The 21,484-nt window shown below is 40.0% G+C and overlaps 1 protein-coding gene across 8 annotated transcripts in view; it reads left to right on the forward strand.

Moving 5' to 3' along the window:
• Positions 1 to 798: 798 nt before the first annotated feature.
• The window catches only part of FNDC3A (fibronectin type III domain containing 3A), a 111,934-nt gene continuing 91,248 nt past the window's right edge, over positions 799 to 21,484 (forward strand). For 2 of the 8 annotated variants that reach the window (XM_085577741.1, XM_021528415.3), the window contains exons 1-2: positions 799 to 952; positions 17,945 to 18,073. In XM_085577741.1, the coding sequence (XP_085433867.1) occupies positions 17,972 to 18,073 (102 nt within the window). In that variant the 5' untranslated portion in view covers positions 799 to 952; positions 17,945 to 17,971. The other 6 variants (XM_085577739.1, XM_021528414.3, XM_085577767.1 and 3 more) reach the window with 5 other exon arrangements.

The raw sequence follows: 21,484 nt of genomic DNA on the forward strand, positions 1-21,484 counted from the left end.
GCAAACCCCATGGCTTGAGCTGCATATTACAGGAATTACTACTGCAGAAACCACGTAAAACAATGCACAAGAAGCAGTGCAAGTGCAGCAGTGACACGGCTTTGGTGCCCAAAACACTTCCACAAAACACTTCTGCCATTCCAAGTGATTACCATAACTGATGGAACCCAAAGTCATGGACTACATGAGCTCAAATAACATCTTATGGACATTTTGCAATGGTGGCCCATCGACTAATGGAATAACATCTGTGTATTTTATCAAAGTATGGGAAGAAGGGTGGTGGCTAGTGAGGTTGTATTGAATAGTATGAGGTCTGGCCATGGTATAAATGGTATGGTAAGGGGTGGAATATGTGCTGGGTGTGGCTGGGGTAGAGTTAATATGGGGCTGGTTTTGGGTTGGTGCTGAACAGAGGGCTGATAATGTAGAGACGTTTTTGTTATTTCTAAGCAGGGCATACACAAGCAAGCGCTGACCCCAGCCGCCGGTACAGGCTAAGGTCGAGGCCCCGGTACGGCGGACCCCCGAGGCCACAGACCCCGGTACAGCCCAGCCCCGAGCCCACAGACCCCACAAACCCCACAGACCGCACAGACCCCCACAGCCCTCCCCGGCCCCTTCCCGCCCCCCGACAGCCACGCCCTCACACGGCCCACGCCCTCACACAGCCCACGCCCAGCCACGCCCACACACATTGACCCCGCCCCTCCTCCGGCCCACGCCCCCGCCCTCCCGCACGGGAGCGCTCCGCGCAGGCGCACTGCGCGCCAGAGCTAACTGCCCCCTCGCGGCCCCCCCAGCCCTCCCCAAAGATGGCGGCCGCGCGCCGCCGGGCGAGGTGGCGGGTAGCGCTGCGGCGGCGGGGCGGGGGCGGCGGCGGGAGCGGAGGGCAGTGACAGCTGCCGGGAGGGCAGGAGGAGGCGGCGGAGCGGCGGCGGCCGGAGGGCAGGTACCTCGAGTGGGCGGGCCAAGGGGTGGGGGAAGCGCCGCCTCTGCCCGAGTGCGCCATCGGGAACTCCCCCTGGCGCTGCCCGCCTCGGCGCCGCTGCCCGCTGGCGGCGGAGCGCGGACCGTTAGCCGGGAGAGCCGCGGGGCCATGGCGGTGAGTAGGCGCTGATGGCGAACGGCCGCCTTCCCCTCCGCGGGGCGGCCGGAGGGGTGCGAGGGGACGGGGGCGGCGCCGCTGCCTGCCCCGGTGCCTGCCCCGGTGCCTGAGGAGCGGCGCTCCCCGCCGGGGAGGACCGGGAGCCGGCGCCACCGACAGAGCCCCGCGAAAGAAACTTTGTGTCTCGCTCCCCTCGGTCGCTCGGCGGTGCCTCCGCCGGCCGGGGCGCGGGATCCGCCCGCTGTCAGCGCCGGGCTGCGGCGCGGCGGCCGCGGGAGGAGGCGGTGGTTGAGCCGGAGAAAGAAGCAGATGCGGAGCGCGACCAGAACAGCTGAGCCGGCTGTGGCAGGCGGGGAGGAGAAGGCAGTGGTGGAGCTCGACACCCCTTTCTCGCTGTTGATGTTGTTGTTATTGTTGCCCTCCGCCTAAGCCGTAAAAGGTTCCCTCATACGCCCAGCTAAGGGGATTGAGCGTCTCTATGTAGATAAAAGTCTTCCCGAAAACACGGTCATCATCTTGCCGACTCCTAGCCGGAGGCATTATTCTTTCAGCCAGGTTTACTCCCGATTTCCCCCTCCCTGAATATCGCCCAACCTAAACAGAAACTTTTCGTTGCTTCCAGGCAACTTAGAAAGTGAAACCAACTAAAAGCAAAAATGAAACTTTTCAGCTGATTTTTATTGTGCGAAGTGAAGAAATTAAGCGGTAGAAACAAGAGAAAATGTATTTGGTAGGAGAAAATGTTATAAATGGCACCTCAAGATGTGTTAGTCATTTGTTTAACCCTGTCAAAGGCATTTTATTAGCCACCTTGCATGTCAAGCGTTATTCTAGAACATTTCACATTACGAAGTAATTCCTGTGAAATGTTCTTTGGTTTTAAAATTTCAGTCTGCATTTGATCAAATACATACCTGATTAGAAATGCCTTGAATTTTCAAGGAGACTTAAAATCTCTAAATTTTTTGCTATTGAGTACTTGGCAGCTTCTGTCTCAGAAGCTGTAGGACCCAGTCCTGCTAAGCTTTCTGCTTTTAAGAAGCTATTTTGTTGTTATGGCAATGGGAAACTTTCTGCTTTATACAGTGTAGAAATTTAACTGATGTGAATTTGCATCCGTAGATGTGTTTATTTTCTGTGTTGTGAAATAGTGTGAGTCACAGCAAACCAGTGGTCCTTAAAATTCAAAGAGGATGATCAGTTACATTTTTTTCTGCCTCTTTTTTGTTTTTTAAGGAAATGGTCTCAAATAATTATGAAATTTAATCACATGATGAATGGGGAAGTAGCAAGCTGTCAGGTAGGGAGAAAGATGTACACACATGTGAAAGTCAGAGGTAGCTGAGTATCTCCAGCACTCAATGTTGGCAAATTAGATAGAGTTCTTGACAACCAGTGTTTCTGCTAAGCATGAGGGAGCAAGAAGGGTGCTGGTCAAGTTGGAAAACACATCTAATCTAGATTCACTCTGTACGCAAGTCATCTTGACAAGCATATACTGAATCTGGGAGTTGTTTATACAAACCACACCAGAATGATTTTTCTGGTGACTTTGGGGGAGAAGGTTGATGTGCTTTATGAGTTCCACAGGGATACTGGACACTGATTTTTAGCAGATGAAGCCTGGGTTAAGAGAGACAGAGATTCTTGTCCTCAGAAAGGCCAGGATTCAGTGATCTGTTGCTTAGCTCACTTGGTCAGGGGGATGAGCAATCGGCTTTGAGCAGAGTCACAGGCTGGCTACTGTAGATGATAATATTAAAACAGAATTAGGTAAGTGTCTCAGGTTTTTCTCAGGGCAAATGGAACTGTTCTGAGGCTTTTTACTATATGACAAGCTCTGGGTGTATGAGTTTCATGAGGGTCAGGTCATTACTCTGAACATTAGTTACCCGATTTCAGTCCATTAATGAGATTTCTACCTTTTTCAAGTTGGACTTTCTACTAGTTTGTGAACTTAGAACTCAAAAGCTTTAGATTTTTAGAGGCAGTGATGTAATGGAGCTGCAGAAACTTGGATTGTGATTTGGACTAGTAACTCATTTGCTTTGGGCTGTGAGTCCTGTAGATCTTGGGATGCTTTTCATTGTTAATCTTTGCCTCGTGGCCATTTGATTTTACGTGAACTGGACCTCCATCGGCTAACTCAGTGTTATTCTGATGATCATTTTGGCTGAAGATCTCAAAGAGCTCCTTTAGAATTGTTATTGCAGCGTTAACTGCTTAATTGAACATGTTTCTGCAGTGTTCTGTCTTAGGACTTGAGAAAAATTCTTAAAGTCTGACTTGATGAGAGGTTCAATTTTTCATACTTGTCAGTACTTTCTCCTAGATGGTTTTAACATCTAAATACTTTTAGACAATGCCACAATCTCCCTTGCTGGCAGGTCACTTCTGCAATAGTGTATGCTGTTGTACATGTGTTGGTCTCTAGAAATACTGAATGCTGGGTAGGTGTTGTGTGCTGCTGTTCTGATTGTCTATTGATAGCACTGTGAGTGGCCAATCCTGTAACCCAGCTCCGTCCTCCTTTTGGGGTTGAACTGGCAAACATGCCATCTTGTTCATTCCCATACAGACAGATACCAGAGAAGACAGTTTTTGTGAGGATGCAGGCCTACTTTCTAGACAGTGTTGTCTGCATCCATTGATGTTCCTAGTCAGTGCCTTCTGGAACCTCAGGAATTCTTATCTTCTTCTAGCAACTTTGTATCTTTTTTTCACTTCTACTGTCTAATTGTTGTGGGATTTCTAGTTCAATCTCTGCTAGAATGTCTACAGATAGTGTCATGTTCCATCAGTGCATCAGTTATCTATAATACGAATTGGATTTTCTCTGTTACAGGTGTCAATAGCACTTCTATATTTTATCATTGATTTCTTTAAGACTGTTGGCTTGGGGAAATTCCCAGGCAATTTGTAGTAAAATTCAACTTCACTGCAATTTAGAGTGCATGAGTTAAACTGAGAGCTGATGTTCTTCCTGTAGGACCAGGTCTCAGTAAAAATGGATTTTACTTGGACTGTCAAGTCTTTAGTTTAACTAAAAGATACTGTCTGTATCTCAGGAAAACGATAATAGTTTGGAATGAATACACTGCTTTTTCTGTTCAGCAAACATGAACAATGTTTATTTTGCTCATGGGGCCAATGTTTCCTGAGCTACAGAAAAGACTGGTTTTTTGCTTGTTCTTTGCCATATACAGTAAACTTTGAGCTTCCTTAATGCTGATGTTCATTTGACGTTAATAAAAAAACACTATCAGCCTTTTTCTTAATCTTCTCTATTCATGAAGTTTAATGGTTGTGTTTATGTCCAGTGGTATTTTGGACTGTCATCCTCAGATCTGTATTTTGTAGGGCTGATGAGGTAGCAGGATGTTTAGGAAATGTCTGTAACACATAGTACTATTGCATGTTTCTTGTAGGTTGTCATGTTTAATTGTTCCAATTAATTTACATTTGGTTTCAGATGGAACAAGTATTTTTGAAGTAATTTTGTTTTCCCCCCAGGAATCTGGTCCTATTCCAGCTGCTGACACACTCTTGAGCCTGTAACCACTGAAAATCTGCAGACTTTTTGCTAACCTGTCATAGATTACTTTAATGAAATGTAAATTCAAATAGCATTTGCTATGCTCTTTTGTCAATAATGACATAGAATTTTTAGCTCTTCCTTTCATGGTGGACTCTTGATACACTCATGTGTTAGGTTATGCATCTTTTCTTGGTTGTATTGATAAGCTGTTTTAGTTACAACACATGCTGCAGAAACTGTTGGTCTTCACTTTGATGACAGTTGTGTAGAGCACTGTGTTATTACTCTTCTTTAATGTACTGTTTTAGAAAGCTTTTGTATTCAGAATTGCAGTAGCTCAAGAATGAAATATCCTTTTATTTTCTAAATACTTAATTAAAACTTCAGCACCATGCTCATTTGTGATGTGTTCACAGCACACTTAAAACTGAGTTAGATTGGACCTGCTTAGCCCTCTTTTTTCGTGGCTCCAAGAAACCTTTCACTGTTTATGTCTAGGCAAGCACATTTGTTGGCCTCAGTCTCATCAGACCTACCGATATAGCTTGTTCTTAACTGATTTATATTTTTGTCTCCCTTTAAGTTTTTACTTTTTCAGGATATGTGGACCTTCTGCTCATGCTGTTCTGCAGTCAAAACATCACTTAGGCCGACATTGGTATCCTCTCTTTTGGTTTAGTACCTTGGGCATCAAACACCACCCCAACACCAGTCCACAGAAGTTAATCAGGAGCACTGAATATGCCTATGGTGTACCTCCCCCCAAGTTTTGCTGCCAGAGTTGTTCCAAAGCATTTAGGACACATGAGAAGATACACTGCAAAATTCTGCATTTATAGACAGTAGAAAATATTGTACCTTACTATATACTGAATGGCTTGGGGCATAACAAGTTGTCAAAAATTAAGTTATATACATGTTTGCAATTCCAGTTTGACCAGTAGAGGTAATTTTTATTAGCCATTAATAAGAGGAGCACGGAACTTCTTTAAGGTGTAATAAATGTCTTCAGCAAGGTCCAAAAGTATTTATACTGTGACAAGTATGGATGGGCAGTAACTTTATTCTGTAACTGTAAGTGAAGAGGAATAGGCAGGGCATGAATGTTAACTTTACCTTCTGCATAACAGTTCTTTTTGAATCTGCTTTGGGTTTTTTGTACCTTGGTTGAATTTAAATCTGTGAAGCTCAGTTCTTACTTGCTTTTGATTTTGAATAACTTGAAGTGAAAAAGAACTTAGCAAATGTTGAGCTTTACTGTTACCGGCAGTAAAAAGTAAAAAAACTCTGTAGTTCACAAGTGTAAATACTCCCTTGTAAATGGGGTTGAGTTTCCCCAGTGTATAGACCCAATGTCTGTGGCATACAGGATCCTACAAGCATAGGCATGGGCTGCTGCCCAGCTGTTGTCCCATTTCCCCTCACTAACGTAGCATACTCCATACCAGGTCTTACTCCTTTGACTATAAAATAAATCCATCTTCTCCAAGTTCCAGATTTTAAACTGAAAGGTTTTGGGTTTTTGTAGTTTGTTGTTATTTTAACTGGAAGAATTGTATCTACTAGATGACTTCACAGAAGGAAATGGACACCACAGAATAGCAAGTCAAGTAATTTTACTTTGGCAGAAGAACACATTTTAGGTAGGGATAGCAAATCAAGTAGTAATGGTCTGCAAAAAGTGTGCAAGTAGCTGGAAACTAATCTGTAAGCAGAAATTGAATGGATAAGAAGGTTCAGCACGAACTTTGGTGACTTGCAATTTCTTGGCAATGAGGGAGAGGTGTGACTATAACTATGTAGTAATATTTCAAAATACTTATTGATAGACTGTTAGGGGACTTTCTACAGTAAGAATAAATGTCATAAAACACAAGAGTTACCATGTCTTTGCAAATCCTGTAGAGTCTATTAGAAATGTAAAATTGGAAGTATGACATTGTAAGACAAGTATTTACCCATTTAGTTTAGTATGAAAGTGGATTGAAGATATTGAAATGAAGTACTTAGGAGTTAGGACTAAAAAAAGCCATGGAAGTAAGCAGTGACTATTGGCAATGATTAATCATAGATGCAGGAGAAATGTATTTTGTTTTAATTTGTTCAGGCTTGCTAATAACTTGACTGCCCCCATTTAAGAATATTCGTTTATCTGTACAGTCCACTCAGTGGTGGCATTTCAATGGTGAGGGTAAGTTACTGTAAATAAAGTAGTAGATCTTAAAAATGCCCCAGTGCATTTGAGTATGTACATCATGGCAATATGGCTCAAAACAAATCAATTTCTGACTTTGTGACTGTATTGTTGGTAACAAATTGACAGCTATTCAGTGTTGCAACTTCATATGTAAAAGAGGAAGCTAAGAGCAGCTTTGTTCTCTTGACTTGATTGAGCAATCAAACTAGTTGGTCCCATGGTGTTTTGATAAACTAAAACTTTTATAGGGGAATGGTGGGGAACTTAGGAGAAAGGATTGCTTAATATCACCTGAGAAACCTCTCGTTTTGCTGGTCTTCCCCTTTAGTGGTTGCAGATACTCCTGCATTGGAGAACTCTTGAATGAGTAGCACATTTGGACTTCAAGAGTTGCATTCAGTTGAGATCCTGATTGACCATTCTGCTTTTGGGGTACAAGCATTTTCTCTCTGTTTATTATTACATTTTGCATTCACTTGTGTATTTGCACATATTGTGTGTAAAGTCAGTCAGGAAGCTTCTGTGTTAAAACTGACCAATTCTTATATGATTAATTTTAAACTGCATCTGTCCTACACTTTAACTCACTTTATTGACCAGTTGCATGCAGTGGTGCAAATGGGATCTGCTAGTATGATTTAGCAGAAGTGACTTGGAGGAGTTTAAATTCCTGATAATAGCATACCCTTCAAATGTGATTGTTAGGCCTCAAAAGACCTTTTGAGACTTTTTTTGGTGAATTTATACTCTTGGGAAGTAGTTTTCATATGTCTGCCTTTATCATGTTCTGTTGTTGTCCTGTTCCTTATGGAAGCAGAGATCTACAGCTTTTCCAAAATAATCAGTGGAGAGAAATTTTAAAGTCTCTTAGACTTGTAGGCTCATTGATCCTACATCACCTTACATTTGGATAGCAAAGTTTTCAGTTTTCAGAATAAGCAGGAAAAAGCTGTTTCGTAAGAGTTCTTTAAAAGCTGCTCATTCTGCTTGGGTCATGCACTCTTTGTAGCTCCAACACCAGCAGTTGTCTCTGCAATAAATTTATCTCACTGACCAGTTACAGGTCATATTATTTTATTAATAAAAATATATCCATGTTTTTAGTTTGCCTTAAAGGTATCATATGAAAAATTATTTTGGAACTTTCTTGTGGCTACTCACAGCTTCTGAGAAAAGGGAGTCAGTGACAAATGAGGAAGTAGCTTGATTCTTGGCATTGAATTTGCTTGTTTTCTCAAAAACTAAGCATGTTGTTAAACACAAATGAAGGCAAAAGTAACAGTTAAATGGCAAAGGCCAAGTTGGTTTTGAAGCCATGTAATTTTCAGAAAACAAACTGAAGGAAATCCAGTCCTGGCAGAAGCTTAGAAGAATCTAATTTTACTGGTATAAAAGTAAAACTAGGAGGATTTAAGGAAATTCTTGAGAGTTACAAGAGTGTAAAACAAAACATAGTTTAGATCAGTGTGGCATAAATAAAGCGGAATTACATTGCAGATTTTTTACAAGTGGTGCAAAAAATACAGTATGCAGTTTATTCTCCTCATTTCTTTTTGGGGATGATTCCCATGAGTATCTAAATGGAAGATGTTCTCCAGGACAAAGGAGATCATAGTATTGCACCCTGTCTGTGTGAGTGCATTGGATTAATGTGCCTGCTAAAATCTAGGTATAGGTTTGCACCTGGCTACTGACAGTTTGCTCTCTGATTGTAAAATGCATGCTGTCAATGTAGTTCCAAATAAAATTAACAGATAATTCCAATTTATGTTAGGTTTGCACTTCTAAAAGCTTAGACTTATTTGAAGGTATAAGAGGGACAGGCAGAGAGGTGGGAAGTACTGAATTCTTTGTTGGGCAACAGCATTCAACTTACATGTACTTCATCCAGATAAGGATTGTGGATGTTTTTTAAATAACATAATAATACCAACAACATTTAAAACCAGAATGTGGTATTTTGAGGTAGTTTCAGTTGCACTGGTCTTGCTGTGCACAGTCAAGCATTCAGCACTTGTGCTGGGCAAGCTGAGCTAGTAAGTGTCCATGAACATATTGTGCCTTTATGGATGACTGGTTTATAACTGTCTAGCTTTTCCTCTATGTAGTCCTCACCTTCAAAAGTTTCGTTTCCTACATCAGCTACTATTAAAAACTTAGCCTTTTTGGCTCAGATTCAAAAACTGCTGGCATATGAATACAAATGCATTAAACTTGAACAGCTGGGGTATTTCCAATTATCTACTATGCATTCTAGTATAGGCATGAATGCATGAACTGCATTTGAAGCTGCTCCTAAATCATTGTGGTTTATCGTCTGGAGTATGAAGGTAACCTGACATAAGTATTAATTTACTATAGCACACTAAACTCCTACAGTGCTTAGGTTTGCTGTTGTGGGGCTTGGCCATTCTTGCTCCGAGTAGATTCAGGTGGTGACTACTGGGCATGAGTCTGATCTGGTAACTGCCTGTTGACCTGCACTTGCATTTGCTCAGCAGTCAGTGTTTCCTTCACAAGAGTATACTGCATTAATTTTACAACCTTTTAGTGTTCATGTTTTGGTAGTAACATAGTATGAACAGAGTTGTGAATCGTGTTTCTCAGACTTTGAGAATTATGTTGAGTGAGTGTCTGTGACAACACTTGAAGTATTTCCATATTGATGGTAAATGTTGTAGATTTTTTTTTAATAGGAACTTCCAGTGCTTATTAAAGCCTTTAGCATATCTTCACTGTTAAATGACTGTCAGACTTTGACTTTTTTGCTTTACTTCATAAAGCAATACTATTTTTATAATTTTCCTGTATTGCCTATCTGCGATTTTAGTATTATGACCAGCACTGAAGGGAATAGCCATTTCACTTTCACTGTACTTAAAAGGAGGTTAACAAATTAGTGAAAGAGAAATGTTCCCCACAACACCCTTCTTCTAACAAAAAATAACAACCCTTCTTTGTTGTGATGGAAAGTATTTTATCAAGTGTCCCAGGAAAACATTTCTGAAACAGGAAAAATACTTTATCAGGAAGAAAGTGTATATTTTAAATAAAATTGCATATTAATTGAAATATTTCGTTCAGAACTTAAAAAGTTGGTGTACTGTAATTGCCACATCTAAAATTCTTTGACTGGAAAATGTGGTAAACGTACAGGGAGGGAGAGAAATTAAAATCCTTCTGCTCAGTTCTGATTCTTAAAAACAAACACAAAACTCTTCAGCATGCTTCATAACTTTGATAGCTCAGCTACAACCTTATGGATCTCTGGGTAATTATATTCTAATACATTTCTACATCAGCTGCACCACTCTATCTGAGCTTTTTCCAGTAGTGCATTAAGTGATATTACCAACATCTGTTGTATTATATTTGTTCCTTCCTCTTCACCCTAGGGCTGCATTGGAATATTCTCGAATTTTCCTCATTTTAGCATATTTGTACATCTTGGGCACTTCTATTTGTCCACTCTTGTCTCATAAGTTCTGAACTGGATGGCCGATTTGACAGATTGGAAGGAATTGGCTTTTTTGCTTCAGCCATTTGAAAGATGTTTGTTTTTCAAGTACATCTGCTGTCCCTATGTTGGAGAAGGCATAATCAAAGCATTTAATGCATTAGGATTGGGTGATGGTTTTATGGTTTTTTAGGTTCTGTCAATTCATTCTTTGGTCTTTGGCAAAACCTAAGTGTTGTCTCCTATTCAGAGAAGCCTTTATTTCTTACTGGAGGTTACCTGGATTGGAGGATGGGCCTTGCCTGTGGTTCCTTGGGGACTGGAGCTGCGTGACGACCCAGGTGAACAAGGAATGCACACCTGCTCTGCTGTGCTGAACCTGCTGGGAAAACACACCTTATGGCAACCTGGAATTGGTGGCTGTAATATGATACTGCTTGGAGCATGCATGAAACTGCAGTACTGACAAAGAAATTGTGGAAAAGCCCCGAGTTTGTTACTTCTTGTGTAAGAGCAACATGCAGTTTGGAAACATTTAGTATTGATTTTATTAAGCCAGTTTCTTAACACTGCACCCTTTTGTGTTAGGTGCTTTTGTCTTGTCCCTGCTTAAACTTCTGTCCTTGTGTTGTGTAGAATTCACAGCTGTTCTGAACAGCTCTCTGGAATAATAAAAGTTTGTGTCTGTTGTTCCCCAGATTTGACAGAATTAGGATGTGAAAGAGTGTGAAGTTGCTGTAGGCATTGTGATGATACGTAGGTAGGTAGGTAGAGAAGCAGTATTCTGTAAATCATAAAAACTGAGGAAAAAAACAGCAATGCAAGTTTCTCCTTCCGTAGGCACCAGTGATACCACTGTGGAGAGTGGCCTTATAAGTCCTTTAGTTGAGAATAAATAAATTAATTATATTTTGTATTAAACTCAATAACCAGAAGCAGTGAATCTCTAGGAAATGAGTGGTCCATATGTTTTTCTTGTATACAGCACTGTTACGAGCTATAACTACATTTATCATGGTAGTGCCTATATCCCAGCTGAACTGGAAAGCCTGTTTGTGTAGGATGTTCATGTGAAAGTGTAACTTTTTAATTCTTAACTATCCTCTAATGCAGCCTTCCTCTTTTAGGAGAAAGGCCAGATTGTAAAGCAGTTTGTTATGGACAGAGTTATGTGTATGTCTTCCAAAGTTTGAGCCTTAGCTAGTTTGAGTTTTGATTAGCATTGTCATTGTTGCTTTGAAATTTGAATTGAGAATTTGATAGCTTTTAAGAGCTTGGAGGCAAACTATGGTCCTCTCTCTGGGTTCTGGTCTACTGCAAACCATTCAAATTTGGCATTATGTGTTGTATTTTGTTTGACTAATATTCTGGAATTCATAGAAGAATTCTGCTTGACAGGGTCTTCAGAGATTGCCTACTCCAGCCCTTTGTTAGGACCTTACATGGTCAGGTTTTGATTTTTTAGAGCACTGGTTTCCAAATTTTTTGGTCAAGTGCCCCATAAGTAAAGAATGTATTAAGCATTCATCTCCAATATATATAATCTTTTAAATTATATGCATATGCTACTTTATTGATATATGTATACTATAAAGCATATGCAAAAAAATAATAAGATAGAGATGAAAACGAATATTTAAATCAATTTTTTTTTCAGTGACAAAATGTCATTTCTTCTGACACACCAAGAGTTTGACTTGTGCTGGGGTGTGTTTACCACTCTTTGGAGATTACTGATCTACAGGATTAAGAATTTTGCAGCCTCTCAGGGCAAGGTATGCCAGTGCTACAACACTCCCATTGCTAAGATACCTTTTTTTAAAAATATTTATGGACAGACGATTTCCAGTGGTGCAGTGCATGCCCATCACAAAATCATAAAATATGGTGAGTTGGAAGGGACCTCATGATCATAGAGTCCAACTCCTGGCACTGCCCAGCACACCCCAGGAGTCACGCTTTGTGTCTGAGAGCATTGTCCATACACTTGTGCTTTTGCAGCATGCCTCTGGGAAGAGTTTGATTTAAGGTTCTCTGCCAGCATCTTTCAGGTAGTGGTATCCAGCTAGCAGGTGACCCCTGGCTACTCTAGTCCTCTCAGCTTCTCCTTGTGTTTCATGGGTCTAAGCCCAGGAACAGTTTTTGTGGCATCTGTCTTCTACTGGGAGGAGGAGGAGGTGGCTGAGAAGAGAAAACCGAACTTGGTATTCCAGAGTCCAGCTTATTACCACTGAGTAGCAGGGAATAATCACTCTCCTCAGCCCATTGGCTGTATTTCGCTGCTAATACAGCCTCGTATGCCTTCATTGCTATAGGACATGTGCTGCTGACTCATGTTGTTTTACCTTGGTGATCCAGCTGATACAATGCTGATGTGTTCTTCAGAGACTGTTCCTAAGATCAACTGCTAGTCTCTTGGAGAAACGCTGATCCTTTGCATGTGCAGAGGAAATGCACCGAATGCACTGCCCAATTATCTCAGCCTTACAACTCTGCTTAACCCTTAGTGAACAACTGACAGAGTAAAAAGCAGTGTTGTATTGTGCTTTACAACTTGAGGGTAATGCCACAGAAACAATAAAGGACCAAATCTGAAGGCATTTAAGGATTGAGTGAAATTGTTGTTATAGTTCAGGAAGGCAAACTTGCTTACTGAACTATGGAGTAGAACACAGTGAGCTTTAACATAATTTAGCCTTTTGCCTAGTTAGTGTAATTAATTCCTTAAAGGTTCCTCAGGCGTAAGTCCTGGAGTCTAAACAAATCACATCCAGTAAATTTAGATACCCGTACTTTCTTTCAGCTTTGATAGGCTTCAGAAAACTCTTTCAGGGTATTTTCAAATAGCAGTTCAGGTGGGGATGGTGGGCAATAGGTAGTTTGCAATGTGAGTCTTGTACAAAGCATTAATTTACACAATTTGGTTGTAATCTCAAGAGACCGTGTACTTTCCTTGCACTGTAGAACAGACTCAGGACAGATTAAGTAGACTGAATTTGTAGTCCTGAATTGACTTTGAATGTCTGCTACTAGTTCAGCATATGCAGTAGCAAGGCAAGAAATGAAATAGTTGTTCATGAAGCAGTTGTTGGTGTGCATGGAACTGTAGATTTGTAAATAAGCATGCATTTAATGCTCCACCAGTAGCAAATTACTTCTCAGCTGCTTCTGTGCTTAGCAACTGAGAATTATCTCTCCGTTCATCTAATGTGTCCTCTTCCTTGTCTGGTCCCTTTTAATGTCCACAAGAATGGTGCAGTGAGTAGGCCTTAAATAAATCCTTTGGTTCATCCTTGATGTTATTTTACCCCTTCTGAAGGCTGGTACATCAAAGTTTTCAATGGTGCAGGAAATCTGACAATAGGCTAGTGAATTTTTTGTAGTGGTTCTGCAGGCTGAAGCTTACCTGTTGTCCATAGCAAGTGTTCTTGTGCCCTTTTCAATACCTCATCAAGTCCTGAGTATATCCAGAAATTAGATGGAGTTGGAGGACAGTTGCATCATCTGGGGCAGCTTTATGAGGATTAAGGCTGGAATTATGGTATGTACATACTCTACTTTCAGTATTTTCAATAAGGAACAATATGTTCAAGAAGTTGTTGCTCACATTTGGAACAGTTAGCAGCAATTTCCAGTCAGAAAATTGGAGACAAAGTTTCTGAAGTTATTCCAGTAGAGATGGTAGGAATTTGCAGCCAGAGGCAGGAGAAACGTCCTCCCCTCCATGTTGCTAAGGGAGGTAGACCTGTTGGTATAACTGATAAAGCCTTTTGGCAAGCTTGCGTTTGACTTTCCACTTTTATTACTCTCTTATTGTCAGAATCAACCCTTCACAGGATTGAGTTCATTCTTTTTAGTTTTATAAAGAGCAGCTTTTCCTTTATGCATTAATACTTTTTGCTATGCCTAACTTTTTAAGCTATTCATGCCATTTTAGTGGACTGAAATGACTCAGTCTCTTATCATTGTCATTGCTTGTCATTTCCAGACTTCCTTTCGACTTCCTTTTTTTTTTTTAGTTTTTCTGAGAGGCAAGTTAAAAATATGTTTTGTAATGAGAAGCCGACAACTGATACCTTCCCTGCCTACTGGAAACTCACTCACACGGCTCAACAACTCTGTATTTGCTGTTAATGTTTAAGAACTGTCCATTCAGCTTTAATCCATCTGTTCTGTTTTGCTATTGAAGAGAAATGCTCTCTAATGCCAAGTAAGATTTTAAGGTTGTTTTTCCAGTCCACTTATTAGTACCTTTTCCAGCAATATCCATCACAAGAAGGTTTGTATGAAGTTAATTGGACCAAGTTTTTTCAATCAATCTTAATTGTATTTTAGTTCTTTACAAATAACATCCAGTGTTGGCCCAGATTATTGTTTGCTAACAGGACTAGATTGTCCCTTTTACAACACAGAATTTAACCGAAACTTCTACTTTTCTTCCAGACCTCTGAGACTTTCCTAGGATCCAAGTTATTTGCAAGTCTTTTTCAAAGGTCTAGGTAAATGTCTTCAAGAGGTCTTGAATGCAAGCAACTGGCATCGGCTGATCTAAAGGCTCTGTCTGCACACACTTGAGGTCCTTGCATTGAATGTGATATAAATTATTTCCAAGATATATTTATTGAGCACTCCTGTTTGTCTTGACGCCAACGTTTTGTCCAGTTTAGCTGATTTCTCCTACCACACATTCTGTCTTTTCAAATTGTTGTCTTTCTTTGTCCTCACAGCAAAAAAAAAAAAAAAAAAAAAAAAAAGGCAGCTACAGTGTGTGAACATACCATATCTTACTGTGTGACAATATTACATGCACTGACATATATGGATTGCTGCCTCCCAACTACTAATGGGGGGAAAGGCTTTTGGTGAATGTGTAGTATAGACCCACATTGGTATGAAGTTTTAACCTTTAGTCTTTGAGACTAGTTCAGTGACATTGCCGAGAAATCTAATATTGTATTGTCAAGGAAACTTTTTTTTTTTTCTTAGATTGATTACGCAGTCTGACAGGTAGCACTTTTATTATTGTTGTAGAGGGTGTCAGGAATAACATTCTACGTAGTGCCTCCTGTCAGGGTTTATCAACGAGCAGTGTGCCCTGTCTCCAGAATAAATCAAATGCTTGACTCCAGACATGGAATTTAGCTGTGTCCCAGTTAAGGCACTAAAGACTGGGTGCTGAAGATGGACTACGGACCTAAGCACTTGGGTGTCTGTGGGAACCTAATGTCATACAAATCAAATCGTTAAACAGCTGTGCAGGAGAATGGAAAGCTGCCTTGTGGAAGAGAACCTGGGGGTGGTGGTCAACTGCAGGCGAACATGAGCCAGCATGTGCTCAGATGGCCAAGAAAGCCAATGGCATGTGTCAGGAATAGTGTGGCCAGCAGGACCAGGGCAAGGATTGTCCCCCTGTACATGGCACTGGTGAGGCCACACCTCAACCTTGTGTCCAGTTCTTGTTCCCTCACTACAAGGACTCTGAGGTGCTGGAGTGTGTCCAGAGAAGGGCAAGGAACTGGGGAAGGGTCTGGAGCACAAGTCTGGTGAGGGGCAGCTGAGAGAGCTGGGGGTGTATAGTCTGGAGAAAATGAGGCTCAGGGGGACTGTATCATTTTCTACAACTGCCTGAAAGAAGGGTGGAGCCAGGTCAGTTTCTTCTCCAGGTGACAAGTGATAGGACAAGAGGAAGTGTCCTCAAGGTGCACCAGGAGAAGTTTACGCTGGATAGTAGGAAAAAATTCTGTACAAGAGGCCTGTAGTGCTTTGTTAATGTGCAAGTCCTCTTCTACTGAGGGCACTCTATTACAGATTTCAACCCACAGCAGAGCTACAACATCCACCAAAGAGGGGCAAGCAAGTGAAAGCAGCCCATTGGGTGGGATGAAGTTTTAGATGATGCTTTTGAGTAGTAAGCAGTACTGGTTAAGCAAACATCTCTAGAGCTTGGTACTGAAGTTAGTGTCATTAAGCTGACTTTATCACTCCTTCCATTTTATTGGGTATTTTTTCATTTGAAGTTAATGCTGTAACTAGTAAATACCTCTGTTTATGAGCAGACAGTATATCTGAACTAGAAGTTCGGAAGTGTTCGTACGGAGTTTCAGTAGCCAGATGACATCAAGGCAAAACTTGTAAAAGCCTGTAACACTGCTGGCTGTCAGGCTGTATAACTCTAAAATTGTATTTACTTTTTTTTTACCAGGCTACTATAAGTACTAGCTAAGAGAGGCGATTCTGCTTTAGAAATAGTGTACAAGCTTCTTCTCAGCCTAATCCTTATGTCTGTGTTCGATGTAAAGCACTGTTTTCAGATGCAAAATGTGATTAACTTTTGGGAATTCTAAATGTGCCATTCACCCCTAGTGAATTCTTTCCATCTGTCTTTCTGTTTTGTTAAGAAATATCAGTTTCTCAATTCTTGTTGACCTAATTATTTTTTTATTTCAAAAGCTAAGTGTACTACCTCTAGCTGAGATTGAGTTAAGACCAGTACAGTAAACCAATGTAATTTAGTGTTTGTTTTTTTTTTTTTTTTTGAAAACAAAATTAAATGCAATTTCAAAAGCATCTTCTTAGACTTGCAGTACTTATTTCCAGCATGGAAAAATTACAATCTTCAGCTTTTTCAGTCTTAATTCTTCTATCCAGTCTTCATATAACACTAAGATGTAAAATATCAGAAAACATGTTCATTTTGACTTGCTAATATAATTGAAAGGAATGCTCAGCTGAATCCTGATTTCTGTAACCTTGTTATGTGATATTCCTCAGTTAAAGTGTATCCCTACTTTCCTGGGCCTCTTGCCTCTGTGGCTTTTTTTCTTGTTACCAAGTTTCTTGTAACTTTACAGTGTGTGCTAGTGAGGGCTTTTTTGTAGTATGGTTATGAGGATTACAATTGTGTGTGTGGCCGTTATCTCTTCCCTTCCTCCCCAAGTTTTAGCTGCTGAGTAAAGGGCTCCTGGTTATCAAAGTGACACAGCTTTATTTCTGGATCTAATACATTTTAAAATGATGATATGTTAGATTGTGCAGAAGATTTTTTTATTATTATCATTCACTTATTTGTGCCTCACTAGGACATTTCCTAGTAACAAGTTGTCCCTAAAGTATTTATCCTTTATAATAATAGGAAAAGTGGGTTGATTATTAAAAAAGAAAAAAAGTAAGTGTCCCTGTTAGTATGTCTTGGTTTTTTACCAATCACATAAACAAGAACGCTATACACATAGGTTCTAAAGCAAATGCGTTTTTTCTTCCTTTTTTTTTTTTTCTTTTTTTCTTTTTCTTTTTTTTTCTCCGTAGGCATTTTGTCAGCAGTGCCAGTCAGCTGAAACCTTGGTACAAAGTTTAAAGATTCAGGTTTGTTAGCTGCAGGGAAGTGATCTATCTTCTTCTGAGTTTCAGCCGCTAGAGGGGGTGTAAACCACCCTCTCTATATAACCAAGGCTTGTACTAGCTTGCAAAAACTCATCTTCAGGCTTGTGTGATTGCTGGTTGTTGTGGAAACATACTTTCTTAAGGTGTCTAATTTCATAATCTTCTTTTTTTTGTTGTTGTTATTTCTAAAGTGAGGCAACTTTTAAGAAGAATTATTCAGAAATATTGATATAGTTTAACCATCTGAGTAACTTTCCTTTGCAGGTGATCTTGTGAATTAGTGTACCGTCAATGATGGCAGAACATCCACCATTACTGGATACCACTTCAATTATAAGTAGTGAAATCCCTCTTCTGACTTCCCCTATTGTTAGTGGGGATGGAGCACAACAGGTAAGGAAACTTCATTATGCATTTTTTTTTCTTCCTTCCAACACATCACTGACATGTTGACATTGTAAAAGATAGTAATGCTTCATCTGGAATATACTTGTGCAGCTTTAGGCATACACATATGTTAGAGATTGAGGTGAAAGCAGAACTGGTGCAGAAATAAGATTTGTAAGAAGTATGAAGCAGAAAACCTGTGTTGTTGGAAAAACTTCTTCATGGAAGAATGGGACCAAACAGCTGCTAAGTTGTCAAGCCATGATTGTGTCTTAGTTTGGAAGTTAAATATTTAGATTACTGCATGATCTTCTTGAGGTGAATAAACCTTTCCCTATATTAGAACATACTAGCTGAGGCACAACATGTGCTAATAACTATGATCTCCAGACAGATACTTGGTTACAGCTGGGTAGTTTGAATGGTGGGACATGCTTTTGTCTGTTAGTGTCTGCCTGGACACTCGTTGAATGTGTATTTCTCAATGCTAGTGCAACCATCTAGTGCATCAGCTGCTCCACTCAGATTTGTGTCACTTGTTCATGATGTGCTTTGTCCCACCATCCAGATCTTTAAAGAAGATTGTAGTCCTTGTCTGCCCCAGTGTCAGCCACTGCAGTAGGTGACCAGTGGATGGCTGCCTGCTAGACTTCGCACTGCTGATCACAACATTTCAAGACTGGCATTTGGTCCAGTTTTCAGTCTACCTTGGTGCCTGTGCTCTGTCTATGCTTCATCAGTTTCTGTGTTATTCAAAAGTGTCAAAAGCCTTGCTAAAGTCATGATAAACATTAGCTGTGCTCTCCCCTCCTTCACCAAACTAGTAATTTCACTGTGGAAGGCCATCCAGGTTTGTCTGGCATGATTTACCCTTTGTGAATCCATAGTGACTACCCCAAATCACCTTTTTGTCTTTAATGCATTTGGAAACGGCTTCTAGAAAGCTTTGTCCACTCCGCTTCCCAGAGCTAAAGGTGATCTTGACCACCTTCTAGATCCCTGGGTCCTCTTCCTTGCCCTTTTTGAAGATGGCACTGACATTTGCTTTATTTTAGTCCTTTGGAGCTTCCCCTGTTTTCCATGACCTTTCAAACATAGTTGAGACTGAGTTACCTGCTCTGCCTTCCATAAACATAAGACTGTCAGGTTGTTCTGTCAAGCTTACACTGTTATCATGCAAGATTTTGAGTCATATGCAACTTTAAATGTTCTTTTGGATATATGTTTTCTTTAAAATGTTGTCTCTTTTCTCCTGCCAAGGAGGATTAAAACTGGAAAACAAGCAAAGTATTTCTTCAAAGAAATGAAGCTGTGGGAGTTTGTGTTAATCTTCTAATGGAAAAAACAACATATATGCTGTTGTCCTTTTTCATATAAAACAAAATGCATCTCATTAGGACTACTGTCTAAAATGGGACTGGTAGTAAACACGTGTGTTTTAAAAAAGAGAATTTTCATTGGGCATTGGTCATCAATAAGGAAAATAATTTTCTTTTCTTTCCCCATTTCATGGTAACTGGCAGTTATATACCACAATGTTGTCTCTTATTCCGTGTTTCACAATGTTGAATGAAAGTTGCAACTTTTGTTCTCTGTCCTTTGCATCTGATACAAGACTCATGAAGAGTCAGCAAGTGCATTTGTTCAGCGGCAGGAAACTGTAGTGGAAACCCTTTTTGCATCTGGTGATTTAAAAGCCATCAGTAGGTTGAAAGTACTCTGTATATATGAAATATTGGAAGTCCACTATTGCAGGGACTGTGTTGTCTGTCAAAGTTGCCCAGTTAAGGCTTAGGCTGCAAAAAGGTCAGGTGGTTGCTTATTTATTTATAACAGTCTTAAAACAATGTATCTTAAAATCAAGTCGCTTATTTATTTATAACAGTCTTAAAATGATGTGTCATGTTTGTTTTATATGGTACTCATGAAAGGGATAGATACTGCATGTGAAAATATGATGTATTCAAGTACAAAACACTGTAGTGTTGAGTCTTTTTCATATTTTTTTTTAAATATTTTAAACTTGAATAATATTTCATTGTATTCCTTCGTTTTCCCTTGAACTTTGGAACTATAAGAAGGAAGAAGACTTTTGCCTTTATGGTGGAGTTACTAATTTTTTTGAAAGTCTTTTTACTTAGCTACAGTACACACATTTTGTAATGGTTACTTCCGTATGTATGAAAAGTACTTCAGCAGTTCCTTTCATAACAGCACTGGTGTTGGATTACATAAAATGTAACTCAACCTGTAGAGCTGGCAAAATTTGTGTTCCTGCAGTCAAACTTCAGAGCAGTTTTGTCCATGTAAAGAAATGGATATTTTCTTCTATATTCATAGTGTAAAAGTTGGTCTGTAGCTGAATTAATTAGTTTTAGTCGGTCCTAACTGAAAAAATTATTGAAAACAAATAGAAAATTGGTTATTTAGGTATTTTGCTTCTGAAAACTAGTACAAGATTCTTTATTTAATTATTTTGCTTCTGTGTTGGTATTTTCTATGTTAGACTAGCTAAATCTATATTAAACTTGAAAGTTTTTTTTTCATGTGTAAGACATCTGAGGATTTTTAAAATCAATTTACCCCCTCTTATATTTTACGAGAATTAACTCTTGTAATTATGGTGTCTTAGATTGTTTATACTGCATAACTGAGTTACTAGATGGATACAGATCATTCTGTACTTTTCTGGAACAGTTAATATCTTCAAGATAATCTATTTCAAATACTTGAAGTTCTGCTAGCAGTGTAAATGTGAAATAGCAGTACAAATATTTGAACATGTTAAGATGAAAGGTCATATGCTTCAAACAGTGGAAGTGTCTGATCAGGTTAAAGCTGCAACTTTCCACCATGTTTTAAAACAAAACAATCCACAAAGTTAGAGGAATGTGTGAGTATTCAGTCAGAAAACATGGGGAACTTAAACTGTGGATGTTTGTATGTCACTCAGTACTGTTGTGGGAGATTGCCTGGTTTTCTGTCCCACAGAACAAGGGACTACTGTTAGTGTCGTAGCACAAAAACAATGAAAAGAAAAAGCAAAGACCGAACCTGCTGGCTCCCCCTCCTCTGTTAAGTACAGAAGCACTGCTTGTTTTTGCACCTTCCTATCACTGTGTTCAGCATGAGGGGATAGTGTACTTCCTGTGTCTTGGTGTGAGTAAGGTTGTAGATGGAGAATGGAGCAGATCTATAGGAGCTGATAGAAACCAAGTGAAACTGGGAAGACATGGTATGAGGACAGAAGTGCTTGAGGGTTTTTCACATAAGGGTAACTAGTGCAGTGATGTTTTAGTGATTATTGCTGAGCCTGGACAGGAAGGATGTGCTTGATTATGTGAGTCCTGATTTGGTGGAAGGAGAGGAAAAGAAGAGGCAAGAGTTCAAACTACTTTAACACACTGATGTTAAATT

This window comes from Lonchura striata, chromosome 1, assembly GCF_050655825.1.
Source record: "Lonchura striata isolate lonStrDom1 chromosome 1, ASM5065582v1, whole genome shotgun sequence".
NCBI lineage: Eukaryota > Metazoa > Chordata > Aves > Passeriformes > Estrildidae > Lonchura > Lonchura striata.